The following is a 16251-nucleotide window of genomic DNA, read 5'->3' as shown; positions in this document are numbered from 1 at the left end:
TATATATATATATATATAACACAGGTTTTTTTGGGGAGGGGTCGACACCATGTCCCGCACCAGGTGAAACCCGACCTCGCGACGCCACTGTAGTTTTTTTAGTTGGAGCAATAAAAAACCCAACATTGAAAGTGTTGTTTAATTAATTTATTTCATATCTATTTTATTAAAGTTTTGATCAAGGATATTTTAAAACAGGTTCCCACGGCCACAGACAGCCAGGGTGAAAAGAAATTATCAATGAATTATTTTTTTTACAATACAATAAATATCCTACTGCTAAATTATGGTTACATTATTATTTGTAAATAATAATTGCAAAAACTATATAAAATAGTTTTAAAACCATTTTCTACACTAAGTTATAAATTAGTATGATGGTTTAAAATAGAAATTGTTCTTTTATAAGTGGTGGACGGAATGTATGTGTAACAGCGTATGCCTGTACAACATTGGACACAACATATGCCTGTACAACATTGGACGCTGGATCTGCCAACAGGAGACATAAAATAACATCAGAGATTACATTGTGTACATCTTTTTAAAATTGTATCAAGTTCAAAGCAGGATCAAAATAAATTTGTACAAGAATAAATAGTTAAAAAACTTTCTTACAAATACAGCTTCTCTACTCGCATTAGAATATATGTTTTGTTTGAAACTAACAAAAAAATATTGATCAAAATACAATGACATTTGTTTTAAGGCAAAATAAACCTCAAATGATCAATTACAAATTTTAAATCAAACTTTAGACCCAAGTATATTTACTCAAAAAAGTTCAAACCCAACATTTCCAATCATTGATACATGTTTTTTAACAACTTCAAATTCTAGTTAATGTATATTAAACAATATATTCCAGTCCATGAATTTTCAAACCTAAATATCTAGTCCAAAAATGTTCAAACCTAAATATCCAGTCCAAGAATGTTCAAACCTAAATATCTAGTCCAAGAATTTTCAAACCTAAATATTCAGTCCAAGAATTTTCAAACCTAAATATCCAGTCCATGAATTTTCAAACCTAAATATCCAGTGGATGAGAAAAATTATATCACAGTCCAGGGCTTTGATTGTTTACAATTTTTAAAAATTTTAATTAATTTTTCAATCTATGAATATACAGTACTAAAACTTATTTTTGCTAATGTTGAGAAAACAACATTTGCATACAAATCTTTAATTAAAAAGTCCTCTAATTAAAGTTATTTTACATACAAAAACCTAGAGACAGTCAGATACATTTGTTTTATACAAAAGTCATGCTTAGATCATTCAAAATATTTTTTTCTATAGACGCTTACAAAATACAGAATTATTTTTTACATGTAGATAACTGGTAGGGTAGAGAGTTGTATAAAAAATAAACACTAAAAAATCAACTAATACAACTGTATCTAAAGGAGAGTTTATCATGGGATTTCTTTGATACATTATGCATAGTTAAAAAGTGGCAAGAAATAAACAGAATAAAATTATATATTGTCTATAAGGTACAAACACTGTTATAGAGAGAGAAATCTGGATCAGGGGCTATGAAGTTCTTATAGCTGACTGCACGTAATATTTTTATAGAATCACATTCATGATAGGTTTTGTAACTTCATTTGTAAAGATAAGAAAATTATTTAAATCTAAAACAAAAAAAATGTTGTATTTTGTTCTAGACTAAACATCCACATTTTGGCACTAAGATTCAAGTTTAGAAAAGCAGATAAATCTGATTCATTTTATTCACAGATACTTTTAAAAAAAAAAATGTTAACAGCCATTAAATTATTTAAAAATTTGATTATGAACAGAAATTTTTTTCAAATATAAAAATTGTTTTGGCAGAATGTTTTGTAAGTAGAAGGCACCCATTTAGTTAATCTAAATTTAAACACACCACATTTTACTAAACAACTGACTTTCAGCATTGAACTCCTGTGTGCTGCTAACTTGCATTGTCTCCCTTGACAAGCAATGACAACAATAATGTGTTATTCTATGCATGTGAAAATGGAAAGTTCTTATCTTATGATCTAGATCTACCTACTGGTTGATGAAGAAAGCCTTTAACACTAGCTGCATACAATTAATACTATGTTGTTGGGAATGCTGTTTACTGTTGATATGATTTTTGTTGCATCATGTGACACATTTGTCATGTGATTGAATGGGTCATGTGACAGTGAGTCTTTAAAGCAGGTCCTGGTTATATGTAGTTTTGGGGGAGGTAGTTGTCAAGTAGTCATCATCATACAGGTAGCTCCTACGACTTGTGTTGATTAGTGAGGTGTTTGGGCTGGTTCGAAACCTGAAAATAAACACAAAAAAAACTTTTTAGAGAAGAAAACATTGGAAACTAACTATTTAAGAAAAATATTTCATACTGTAAGTATAAATTGTGTGATTTTAAAATGTGGAATGAAAACTGTACCTTCACTGGCGAATTTAATTTGATGCTAATAAATAAATTCTAAAAAATTTTTTAATTTTATAAATATAAATTTTATAAATCTATAAATGTTTTAAATTTTATACATTTTTAAATATTTATAAAACTTTTTCTAAAGTTTTTGTACCTGACACCAGGAGACCTTGACCTAGATCTTGACCTTGGCCTGGCACTAGGACTGTAGGATCTGCCCGGGCTCCTGGACCTCGCAGGACTCAGAGTTCTGGTGCCAGAGTAATCACTCAACATGACAGGGGGCTGGATGCCATTACGTCGCATCTCCTGGGCCATACGATCTCTGGGTAGACATAAACATTACACGTGTTACATATAATACATAACGACATCAGTAAGCTTCTTAGACACAATATAGAAGTAATGTTGAAGGAATAAAAATTTATAATTCTATTCATTAATTTGAAGTACTGAAGAATGACAACTAACACTAGCTTTATAAAACCTCTCAGGACTAACAAGCTTTAAGTTTCTAACACAAGTCTCACCTACATCTTCCCACAGTTAAAGCAACTCACCTTTCAAACCTCTCGGTGGCCAACTGGCGCCTCATCCTCTCCACGTCACCCTCTAGCTCCACATTTTTTGTGCGAAGGGATGCAACTTCTCGGCTCTGGCCTTGACTGTAAAAGTAGATAAATTAAAACAATAATTAAGTCTCCATCCATAACCTGTTGATTAGATCTTGTTGATACTTAACTGATCTACATGACAAATATAGGTTTTCTATGGTGTATAAGCTCATAAAGCAAATTAAACTGGATGAAGTAACAAGCCACTAAAGTCCACTCTTTACTTTCCCTAACGTGAATTAGGTACCCATTAGAGTTGGGTGGACTCAGGGACGGCCTACTGATTAGAACCTGGATTTGAACTCGAAACCTTCAGGTTAGCATTCTAGCTCTCTAACACTAGACCACTCCCAACCACAACTTATAGTAACCTCCAAAAAAAACCCACTCAAAGTTAGCCTCCCACAAAAGCCCACTTACATTTAACCTCCCAAAGAGCCACATTTATAGTAAACCCTTCATAAAAGCCCCCTCAAAGTTAATCTCCCATAAAAGCCCACTCAGTTAACTTCCCACAAAAGCCCACTCACAGTTAACCCACAAAGCCCCCTCACAGTTAATGTCCCACAAAAGCCCACTCAGTTAACTTCCCACAAAAGCCCACTCACAGTTAACCCACAAAGCCCCCTCACAGTTAATGTCCCACAAAAGCCCACTCAGTTAACTTCCCACAAAAGCCCACTCACAGTTAACCCACAAAGCCCCCTCACAGTTAATGTCCCACAAAAGCCCACTAATAGTTAACCTCCCACAAAGCCCCACTCACAATGAACATCCCACAAAAGTCCACTCACAATTAACCTCCCACAAAAGCCCACTCACAATTAAGTTGAATTAACCTCCCACAAAAGCCCACTCACAATTAACCCCCCACAAAGCCCTGACCACAATTAACCCCCCACAAAGCCCCACTCACAATTAACATCCCACAAAAGCCCACTCACAATTAACCTCCACAAAGCCCCACTCACAATTAACCTCCACAAAAGCCCACTCACAATTAACCTCCACAAAAGCCCACTCACAATTAACGTCCCACAAAACCCCACTAACAGTTAACCCCCCACAAAACCCCACTCACAGCTAACCTCCCACAAAACCCCCTCACAATGAACCTCCCACAAAAGCCCACTTACAGTTTGCTCTCATTGAGTGACAGCCTGTCTTTCAACATCTGGATCTCCGTGTTCTTCTCCTGAGTGGTCAGCTGACACTGGAAGTCCTTCTCCCTGTTGTCCTGCAGGACACTCTCCAGGTTTTTCACCTGACCCCGCTCCTGGTCAATCTGGGAGCGCAGACATTCAGACTCCTGACGCAGGTCAGAGATGATGTTCTGGAGCTGGGGACATCATTTCATACAAACATTTTCATCATTCAGTGTTTAAATTAAACAAATTAAATTTAATTGTTTCATATAAACTTCATTCAGTGTTTTAAACAAACTAAATTTAATTGTTTCATATAAACTTCATTCTTTGTTTTAAACAAACTAAATTTAATTGTTTCATATAAACTTCATTCTTAGTTTTAAACAAACTAAATTTAATTGTTTATACAAACTTCATTCAGTATTTTAAACAAACTAAATTTGATTGTTTCATATAAACAGCATTCAGTGTTTTAGACAAACTCAATTTAATTGTTTTTTTTAAACAAACTAAATTTAATAATTGAGTCAACTAAATATTTTTAGACATCAAGTAGAGTAAAAACAAATATTTCTTATCAATCAGCAGAGTAAGCCATATATTTAAGTATTAAAACATGTAGCCCAAAATGAACCATTTTAAGGTCTTGACTAACTAGTCTACAAAACCATCTTCTTTAATAAACAATTTGGAAGAGATAATCTACAGAAAAATTTGATGTATTAATCTACACTTTTTCTCAACCATACTGTAGCCTGTACTTACAACACAGAAACAACATACTGTACCCTGTCCTCACCACACTAACACAACATACTGTACCCTGTCCTCACCACACTAACACAACATACTGTACCCTGTCACCACACTAACACAACATACTGCACCCTGTCACCACACTAACACAACATACTGTACCCTGTCCTCACCACACTAACACAACATACTGTACCCTGTCACCACACTAACACAACATACTGTACCCTGTCCACAAACCATAGTGTACCCTGCCCTCACCACACTAACACAACATACTGTACCCTGCCCTCACCACACTAACACAACATACTGTACCCTGTCCTCACCACACTAACACAACATACTGTACCCTGTCCTCACCACACTAACACAACATACTGTACCCTGTCACCACACTAACACAACATACTGTACCCTGTCCTCACCACACTAACACAACATACTGCACCCTGTCACCACACTAACACAACATACTGTACCCTGTCCTCACCACACTAACACAACATACTGCACCCTGTCCTCACCACACTAACATACTGTACCCTGTCCTCACCACACTAACACAACATACTGTACCCTGTCCTCACCACACTAACACAACAAACTGTACCCTGTCCTCACCACACTAACACAACAAACTGTACCCTGTCCTCACAACACTAACACAACATACTGTACCCTGCCCTCACCACACTAACACAACAAACTGTACCCTGTCCTCACAACACTAACACAACAAACTGTACCCTGTCCTCACCACACTAACACAACAAACTGTACCCTGTCCTCACAACACTAACACAACATACTGTACCCTGTCCTCACCACACTAACACAACAGACTGTACCATGTCCTCACAACACTAACACAACATACTGTACCCTGTCCTCACCACACTAACACAACATACTGTACCCTGCCCTCACCACACTAACACAACATACTGTACCCTGTCCTCACCACACTAACACAACATACTGTACCCTGTCACCACACTAACACAACATACTGTACCAGATCCTCACCACACTAACACAACATACTGCACCCTGTCACCACACTAACACAACATACTGCACCCTGTCACCACACTAACACAACATACTGTACCCTGTCCTCACCACACTAACACAACATACTGCACCCTGTCACCACACTAACACAACATACTGCACCCTGTCACCACACTAACACAACAAACTGTACCCTGTCCTCACCACACTAACACAACAAACTGTACCCTGTCCTCACAACACTAACACAACATACTGTACCCTGCCCTCACCACACTAACACAACATACTGCACCCTGTCACCACACTAACACAACATACTGCACCCTGTCACCACACTAACACAACATACTGCACCCTGTCACCACACTAACACAACATACTGCACCCTGTCACCACACTAACACAACATACTGCACCCTGTCACCACACTAACACAACATACTGCACCCTGTCACCACACTAACACAACATACTGCACCCTGTCACCACACTAACACAACATACTGCACCCTGTCACCACACTAACACAACATACTGTACCCTGTCCTCACCACACTAACACAACAGACTGTACCCTGTCCTCACCACACTAACACAACAGACTGTACCCTGTCCTCACCACACTAACACAACATACTGTACCCTGTCCTCACCACACTAACACAACATACTGCACCCTGTCACCACACTAACACAACATACTGTACCCTGTCCTCACCACACTAACACAACAGACTGTACCCTGTCCTCACCACACTAACACAACATACTGTACCCTGCCCTCACCACACTAACACAACATACTGTACCCTGTCCTCACCACACTAACACAACATACTGTACCCTGTCACCACACTAACACAACATACTGTACCAGATCCTCACCACACTAACACAACATACTGTACCAGATCCTCACCACACTAACACAACATACTGCACCCTGTCACCACACTAACACAACATACTGCACCCTGTCACCACACTAACACAACATACTGCACCCTGTCACCACACTAACACAACATACTGCACCCTGTCACCACACTAACACAACATACTGCACCCTGTCACCACACTAACACAACATACTGTACCCTGCCCTCACCACACTAACACAACATACTGCACCCTGTCACCACACTAACACAACATACTGCACCCTGTCACCACACTAACACAACATACTGCACCCTGTCACCACACTAACACAACATACTGTACCCTGCCCTCACCACACTAACACAACATACTGCACCCTGTCACCACACTAACACAACATACTGCACCCTGTCACCACACTAACACAACATACTGCACCCTGTCACCACACTAACACAACATACTGCACCCTGTCACCACACTAACACAACATACTGCACCCTGTCACCACACTAACACAACATACTGCACCCTGTCACCACACTAACACAACATACTGCACCCTGTCACCACACTAACACAACATACTGCACCCTGTCACCACACTAACACAACATACTGCACCCTGTCACCACACTAACACAACATACTGTACCCTGTCCTCACCACACTAACACAACAGACTGTACCCTGTCCTCACCACACTAACACAACAGACTGTACCCTGTCCTCACCACACTAACACAACATACTGTACCCTGTCCTCACCACACTAACACAACATACTGCACCCTGTCACCACACTAACACAACATACTGTACCCTGTCCTCACCACACTAACACAACAGACTGTACCCTGTCCTCACCACACTAACACAACATACTGTACCCTGTCCTCACCACACTAACACAACAAACTGTACCCTGTCCTCACCACACTAACACAACATACTGTACCCTGTCACCACACTAACACAACATACTGTACCCTGTCCTCACCTGTTCCTTGTCCAGCTCCGAGGCGGTCAGCTGCCTGTTCATGTTTTCCTTGCTAGTCTCCAGCCTGGAGCAGAGCTCTCTGGCCGCGGACAGGTCAGCCAGCAGCTCCTGCTTGTCCTCCTCAGTGACCCTCAGGTTTTCTTCCAGGTGGGCCACAGACCTGGTCAGGTTGGACACCTGGATCTCATACGCCTGGTGGGACTGGAGGTGCTACAGAAACAAACAGATTATATGCTGTTTGTTATTTTTGGCCTGGTTCAATTACCTTTATAACATTATATGTTGTTATGTTTGTATCTGTTCATTTACTTTTATAACATATGTTCCGTTTGTTATTTTTGGCTCAGTTCATTTACCTTTATAACATTTCACATTTCTAATAAAATGTTGGTACTTATAAAAATAGCAGATGGACAATGTATTACCATAAAAATATTTTTTCTCCTGCTATTAACAGGGTTAGGGCTAGGTTCAGGGTCAATGACCTGGGTAAGTATTGCAATACAAAAATATTTTTCATACATCCTGACGTCATTATGCAGCTACAATTTCTCCATATTAAGAGAACTTTTTTGGTGTAACAACAACTGTGAAATTATTTTAAGAAATTTCCCCCCCACCTCCTGGATCTCCCTCTCCAGCGTGTCCACCTTGTCCCTCAGACGTCTGATCTCCGAGTCTTTGGTCATCAGCTCCAGCCTGAGGTTCGAACCCTCGCTCTCCAGCTGGTGGCTGGCTGTCTGGTACTGCTCGGCCTCTGCTGAAAGTTTGCGGTACTGCTCCAGGAGGTCGCCCCTCTCTTGTTCCTGGACATTTCACTTTCATTACAATCTCAGCATCAAAAATATTATGTACGACAAGCAACATGAAAATATACCTTTCTGTGAAAAATTCATAACTGGATCAAGTAAGTAATATAATATCTAGGCAAGCCACTCAAATGAATGTATTTTGCTTTTAGTAAAATGTACACTTTAAATAACATTGTAAAACACAATGCTCTAACATAGCTGTAAAGGCCAACCTTAGCACTGAGTGTGTCTTCAATCCTTCTAACCTCCAGGATGTACTGCTGTACCTGAGTCTTTAGGGCATCTTTCTCTTCTATAGCATCCTCCAGCTCTTGGTTCAGTTTCTGGGATAAACATTCAATAGTGTACGAGATTAGAGGATAAGGGGAAGAGAGAAATTGTATGAGATTACAGAATGGGGGGGGGGGGGGGGGGGGAATTGTATGAAATTACGAAATAAAGTAAGGGAAAATTGAGGACAAATAAGGGGGAAAATTTTAACTGATTATAGAACAAAATAATAAGGAGTATAATAAAGCAAGACAAAAAAATGAATGAGTAAATTCAAGGATCAAAACTTGGGTGGCTTTAAAAAAAAAATTGTTGGGTAAATACTCACACCTCTAGAAAGAAAACTAACGAAGTAACAAATGTGTGTAAAAGTAATGTTATAACACGATGTCTAAGAACAGCAATGAACCTATCACAAATCGGTATAAAACCCAGAGGCGTAGCGACCCTTCCCGGCGCCAGGGGACAAACTTTCAATCCCCCCCCCCCCCCCCCATATTTTTTTTATATTTATAATGCAAAACTGCAGCTAAAATGAGCTTTAATTTTGTTACAAACCCATTTTGGCGTCCCCTAGGGTTGACGCCAGGGGACATATGTACCCCCCCTCCCCGCCACGCCTCTGATAAAACCTAATGTCTAAGATCAGAAATGAACCTGTCACAAACCTGGTTCTCCTTGGTCATGACATTCAGGTCATCCTGCAGCCTCCTGTTCTCTCGGCCAGTGACGTCTTTAGTTCGTGACGTCTCTGTGAGGTCCTCTGATAGCGAGTCCAACTGTCGTCTCATGCTCTTCAGTTCCCTGTCTTTAAGGTTCAGGGTTTCATTGGCATGTCTGAAACACCAAAATAGAAAGGCTGTCAGAATTTCTACAACTAAAACTTTCCCAGGCTAATACTTGTGTTAAGCAGATTTCAACAGTCCAGACATAAAACTAAAAGAGATGGAGTAGAGCCTTACTCTAACTGTGCCTCAATTTCACCAATCCTCAGTTTTAGGTCTCCTATATACCTCTCCTGTGATGAAAATCAAATATTTTAAAATTACTAATAATCATAAAAAGTAACCAAATGTAATAATTTAAAATAGAATGAAGCACATCACACATTTAAAAAAAATGAAACAAAATTTAAACCAAAGATCTTTAAATCAAAGAATAAAAGAACCGTACCCTATCATGTAACTGTCCGTTGAAGTGTGCAATTTTTTCTGTCTTCTCATCAACAACTGTCTGCAGAGAATCTTTCTCTCTATCCATGGACTTGAGATTTGACCTCAACACATCAATTTCTTCTTTTTGTACCTGAAACATGGTCCAGATTGCTTACAAAAGCTGTGTATTAATATCTAAAAACATCAAATGTCTAGATATGAACTGACAATCACAAATAATTAAAAACAAGGTAATTAAAAAGTCTAGTGACAATTTTAGCGCAATTTCCTTATGTTATCTAAAAATAGCGTAAATCAAGAGCAGGGTTAGTAAAACCATTGGTTAAAATACATGTTTTATTTACAATAGAGTTACATGACTAAAAACCATTGCGCGCCTAGCTACCGAACGTGATGTCGCAGCCATTGAACGTGATGGCGCAGCTATTGAACGTGATGACGCGTGTGGTGTGGTTGGATAAAAATGCCTACTAATTCGATCCAAATTTTAATTAATTCAAAAAAAATTTTGTGACCGAACGAAAGAATATTTTTGAAAACTTTCTTTGGCAATATTGTTCTAAATTATGTCAGGAATCGATTGGTACATGTTTCAAGTCGCTAAGTGGTCTGGTTGCCGAAATATGGGCCAAAAACTGCATTTTTTCGAGGTTTTTTGGATTTTCCAGGAAATCCATGAAAGAAACCCGGAATTTTTTTGGCCTATGTTCATCCTCGTAACTTGCTTAACATAATTGCTTTTGGAACTAGTCCTCGATATTGCTTCGTTGAGGAGGAGATACGACTTAAAGCTGCGGACACACATCCATCCATTCATGCATACATTCATACATCCAGAAATGACGGGTTAATAAACGCAATTCTCCAGAATGGAAATTGCGCTAAAAAACTGTATATAAAGTATTATAAAAAAATAAAACGAATGTATCAGAATGTTTATGAAAGGTTGACTACCTGAACCACTCTCTGGAGGTCTAGAACTTTCTCCTCCAGGTTGTTGACCCTCTCAGCCTGGTTCTGTAGCTCCTCCTCCCTCCTGGACAGTCTACGAGTGGTGTCCTCCAACGTTTTCTCCGTCTCCTCCACCAGCATCCTGGGGGGGGGGGGGGGTTGCAATAAATAATTCTAATGTAACGTTTATGGCAGTTGGAATAGATAAACTCTAATATAATGTTTGGGGGTGTTACAATAGATAAACCCTAATAAAACATTTGGGGGAGTTGCAATAAATTATTCTAATGTAACATTTAAAGCAGTTGGAATAGATAAACTCTAATAAAACATTTGGGGTAGTTACAATAGATAAACTCTAATACAATAATTGGTGGACTTGCAATAAATTATTATAATGTAACATTTATGGCAGTTGGAATAGATAAACTCTAATATAATGCTTGGGGGTGTTACAATAGATAAACCCTAATAAAACATTTGGGGGAGTTGCAATAAATTATTCTAATGTAACATTTATGGCAGTTGGAATAGATAAACTCTGATAAAACATTAAAGCTTTTTTTCAAACCTTGAATTAGCCAAACATTACCTCACCTAATAAAGCACTAGTAAAACTTCTAAAGTCATTCACGAAAATCTAAGTAATCATTAATTATAACATCTCTTTTTCTTTAGCTATTTTAGTCCCATTTTTCCCACCAGATATTTTGTCCCCTCACCTCATCTGAGTGGCGGATGTCTTGTTCTTGGTGGAGTCATCCACCACCTCATTGAGTCGCATGACCTGGTCTTTGATCTGCTCCTCCATCATCTTGATCTCGTCCTTCAGGGAGTTCATGCGGATCATCAGCTCGTTACGCTCCTGTTCCACCTGTGGTTAGCCACACACAATCTTTTATCTACACATGCACTTTGTGGGGTGGGGAGGGTCTGGATGACCAGGGGCCACCAAAATACAGAGAGTCCAAAATTTTGTCTTAGCTTCAACAAGATATAACAAGGCCCATGTTACTATCGGCCAGGGCCTTAAGCATAATCAATGCACCACCTCTCTTAACTAATCTAATATATAAAAGCTGACTATCAACAATCCCAATTCAGCTTTACAGAAGTACAGTAGAGGATCTTCAATAGTGTACTAGATCAATTGAACATTCACACTTCTCTTAAAAATATTTAGTTTAAAAAAAAAACTTCTAGAAATATATTTTTTTAATAAGGCCAAATTTTGTGTATGACAGGATAACACTCATAAAAAATGTAAAAAATGTGTGGAAAAGCAATAGTGAAAATTAAATTTCATAATATTAAACTTAATGTGTGAAGAGTCAACAAAAAATTTAATAAACTTACTGTATGAAGAGTCAACAAAAAAAATCACAAAATTAAACTTACAGTGTGAAGAGTGAACCAAAAAAAAATCACAATCTTAAACTTACTGTATGAAGAGTAAAAAAACAACAACACAATATTAAACTTACTGTATGAAGAGTTGACTCTAAATCTTCCACCTGCTGTTCCAGCTTGGCCCTGTCAGACAGGGAGGTTTCTGTGGCAATCTGCAACAAAAACAGTCAGCCAATCAGCCAAAGGTTGATGGTAACACATGTTGCGACAGTTTCATTTCTTTGACCAAACTTTATCCTACACAATAAAAAACATTTTAAACTTTGCCTGCATCACTTGATAAAACTGTTGAACTGACCTTTAACCTCTCTCGAAGACTGTCCCTCTCTGTGGTCATTCTTCTCAGATCTGAAATGGCATCCTCTCTCTCGTTCTCAATCCTCCTCAGTATGGCCTGGGCTGCCAGGGAGGTCTTGGTTTGTTTGGGTGAGGAGATGAGCTCACGCCTGACTTTCATCAGCTCGTCTTTGCTCTGGGGGACACAATTTGATCAAGTAAACAGTGCTGGTAAAAGATTTCAGTGAGCTATTAAAATATTAGTATCATACAATGTAACTCTAGATTTAAAAACAAGTTACCTCCTCATACATTGTACTCAGCTTGTCTCTTTCACATGTTAAGACCTTCACATTGGCTTGGATCTAAAAATAGATCAGTTATGATTCAAAATTTTTTGCTCAAGGCTTTATATAGTATCTCCTAAATCCTGTCTCAAACAGTACCCTCTGGACCCTCCCCCCCCCCCCCCCCCCCCCAACTCTCCCTTGTGTTCTGATTTTACAAACATGTTTTCAGATGTATACTAGCAAACCTCAGCCATATACACCTGTGACACATACACACACACTCAAACACACAGAGAGCTGTGCCCCACACACTGGCCTCTGCCCCACACACTGACCTCTGCCCCACACACTGACCTCTGCCATATGCCTCTCAAACTTGTCCAGCAAAGATTTGAGCTCATCCCTTTCCCTGGTCAGTCTGGCCATCTCAAACTCCTCAGCCACACTCTGGAGTTGGAGAAAAATAAACATTACACAACATGAAATCATTCTCTTTTGGTTAATAAAAAAAATTATAGACTCAAATCTACAGAAGAAAAGCCATTATTGAAAAGTAAAATTAGAAACTTTGGAGGCTGACTGTTTATAATTTTATCTTGAAATTATCAATTTTATAAAGGCAGATCTAACCAAATAAAATTTTACTTTCCAAAAGATTAGTACACTAGCATGTTTTATAGTTGATGACGAGCCTTATAGTATGAACTCATACAATGTGACCTAATTACTATTTTTAGATAGTTCATTAGAGATACAGTACAAAGCAACTTTACCTTCTTTGGAATGATTTTAATAGGAGAAGCAGATCTGCGCGTGGCTTTCAGTGTCTCGTACTCCTTCTTGTAGTAGTCTTTCTCTTCCTCCATAACACGGATGATGGCTTCGTACTGGGCCAGGTCCTGTGGATAGTGGACAACAACTCTACACTTGTTGACAAACAAATCTGACCAGTGTTGGGGGATAACAATCATTCACTCAAACATGTGGATTTAATCCAGAGCTGGGGGCAGGAGACAAAAACTCTACACTTGTTTACACAATAAAATAAAGTAGCCTTATCAAACATGGCTATGATGAGATACACTGATATAGGTTTGGGGGGGGGGGGGACTTCTGCTAAGGTTACATAAATAGACACTTTTAAAAAAATATCAGTTTTGTGATACTTTTTCTCCATTATTTATAATAATTTGTTATATTTAATGATATATAAAATTGTGCTCCAAATGTGTGCTAAGGGGACCGCAGGTCTTGATTTTAAAATAGCAGCAACTGTTTTGTAAAAGTAGGTCACCATATGTGTCCTTGTGACATCAACTGCATCAGTGAAGTGATTGAAACTAACTCAACATAATCTTGTTGTGTTAGAAAACCTGCCACATATACAACATAAAAACCTGTCAGGTACAACAAAAAGCTGCCAACCTTTTTGTTGGACTTGGCTGGAGCCTCTTTTCTTGCTGGACTTTGTGCCCTGGACGATGAGGCCGACCTCGTGCGCAGGCTGACATGTCCTTTAGGCATCTCTCCCTTCAGCAAAGCCTGTGGTTATCAGTTCAACAAATTAGCCAACAGTCACACATTTATTTACACTCACTCTTTGTCTATAAGAGCTGCTTAGCACCTATAATTATTTTTAAGTTTCTCAGTATGTCCTAAAGCATTATTAAAGCTGATTCCAATGGTGAAAACTATTTACGTATAACACTAGTTTTCCCTGAACAATGATCATTTTACTACAGACTCTGCTCAAAACATCATTGCAGTGCAATTTTGAATTATTTATTTGCTAATTTTCAAACACAATTTAATAAATTTTTAGGTTAAATTTTTTCACAAACTCTTAAAACAAATGTGTGCACATACAGATAAAATAAAAATTGGTAGATATAACTAAAATTCCAAAACTAATATCCTATTCCTAGACCCCCTCATTCTATTTTGTCCTTAAGCTCATAATAACTCAATGTACAAAGTGACTAATTTTGTCACAGGATCACATATGACCATGGCAAAGAAAGTGACTATGATATCAGAACTATATGTAGCCACGTTTACTATTGCCAACAAAACTCATGTACCCTTCAAAGCTGGTAGTAACATTTACTGACTACCCCAGGAAACAATACTAAAGACTTTCTGGTTGCCAGCCATGTGCTCTACCACTCAACCACTATATGTAAGGCTTAAAGCAATGCATAACATTAGATGACAAACTTATTAGATCTGAAAAGGGAGACGACAATATTTAAAATGAAAACAAAGGGAGATCACTATAAAAACAAAAATAACCTCCAAGTCCTCAGCTTGTGCCCTGTAGTAGTCCCTGTCTTGTTCAATACTTCTGATGAACATGTCCAGTTTGGTTGGAATTTTGTTTTTCTTCACAGTGGGGCCATTCTTCTTCTTCAGCCTCTCTACCTCAAGGACAAGCTCCTTCTCTGTAATAAGGTTGGAAGCCAAATCAAAACCAGTTAGTAATAATACAACTATACAAGCAGCTAGCCTTTGCTCTGTATAAAGATAGGCTGCCTAATCACAAACCAGTTATCCCATCTTACAATTACACACGCACCCAGACCGTAATTAGCTATTTTGTATTGCATTATGACTGCATAATAAAAAAATTAACAGCTACAAATTTTAGAGGTAAGTGCAACAAGCACTAAGTTTTCAGCATGAACCGGTTAGTACAACCCACCATTAGTCTAAGATTTAACTCACCATTAGCGGTCAGTTTGTTGACCCGCTGTACCAGACGTTTCTTCTCCTCTGTGATCCTGTCCAGCAGACCCTCCAGCCTGACATTGTCCGCCTCCCTAGTGGACACGCGCGCTCTGGTGTCACTCAGCTCTTTAATCAAACGACTTTGTTCCTGGAATTACATGGTTGTATAGCTTCACTCAATACTTAACTAATGCTAGAATTACATGCAACTCTTTAGTTGTATGGCTTCACTCAATACTTAACTAATGCTAGAATTACATGCAACTCTTTAGTTGTATGGCTTCACTCAATACTTGACTATATGCTGGAAATATTGATAAATCAACATATCATTGTTGCTTATAAAGAAAGTAATTTAGAACTCAGTAATTTTTCACTCTATGCATAAAGTGCAAATATATTAAATACAAGGATAAATAGGAAGATGGGTGGTATATCGCATCAGCAGTCACATTCTACACAATCCAATGGCAAGTGATCCAACAGATACCAACCAGTTCA

The 16251-nt window shown here is 38.5% G+C and overlaps 1 protein-coding gene across 3 annotated transcripts in view; it reads right to left on the bottom strand.

Moving 5' to 3' along the window:
• Nucleotides 1-1933: 1933 nt before the first annotated feature.
• Nucleotides 1934-16251, bottom strand: part of LOC131938449 (centrosomal protein of 135 kDa) — a 29617-nt gene continuing 15299 nt past the window's right edge. For all 3 annotated transcript variants that reach the window (XM_059296491.1, XM_059296483.1, XM_059296498.1), the window contains 20 exons: nt 15748-15898; nt 15316-15464; nt 14449-14565; nt 13797-13922; nt 13378-13470; nt 13036-13098; nt 12756-12929; nt 12532-12609; nt 11770-11921; nt 11051-11189; nt 10095-10226; nt 9884-9939; nt 9590-9758; nt 8864-8974; nt 8460-8645; nt 7840-8049; nt 4170-4372; nt 2980-3084; nt 2574-2744; nt 1934-2305 (listed from right to left, as the gene is read on the bottom strand). In XM_059296491.1, coding sequence (XP_059152474.1) covers nt 2188-2305; nt 2574-2744; nt 2980-3084; nt 4170-4372; nt 7840-8049; nt 8460-8645; nt 8864-8974; nt 9590-9758; nt 9884-9939; nt 10095-10226; nt 11051-11189; nt 11770-11921; nt 12532-12609; nt 12756-12929; nt 13036-13098; nt 13378-13470; nt 13797-13922; nt 14449-14565; nt 15316-15464; nt 15748-15898 — 2703 coding nt within the window. In that variant the 3' untranslated portion in view covers nt 1934-2187. The remainder of the gene's footprint in view (nt 2306-2573; nt 2745-2979; nt 3085-4169; nt 4373-7839; nt 8050-8459; nt 8646-8863; nt 8975-9589; nt 9759-9883; nt 9940-10094; nt 10227-11050; nt 11190-11769; nt 11922-12531; nt 12610-12755; nt 12930-13035; nt 13099-13377; nt 13471-13796; nt 13923-14448; nt 14566-15315; nt 15465-15747; nt 15899-16251) is intronic.

Source organism: Physella acuta, unplaced genomic scaffold (assembly GCF_028476545.2).
Source record: "Physella acuta isolate Inbredline_101_S28 unplaced genomic scaffold, ASM2847654v3 ptg000017l, whole genome shotgun sequence".
Taxonomy (NCBI): domain Eukaryota; kingdom Metazoa; phylum Mollusca; class Gastropoda; family Physidae; genus Physella; species Physella acuta.
Note: the sequence above shows the minus strand (reverse complement) of the source record. Positions and strands in the feature narration are given on the sequence as shown.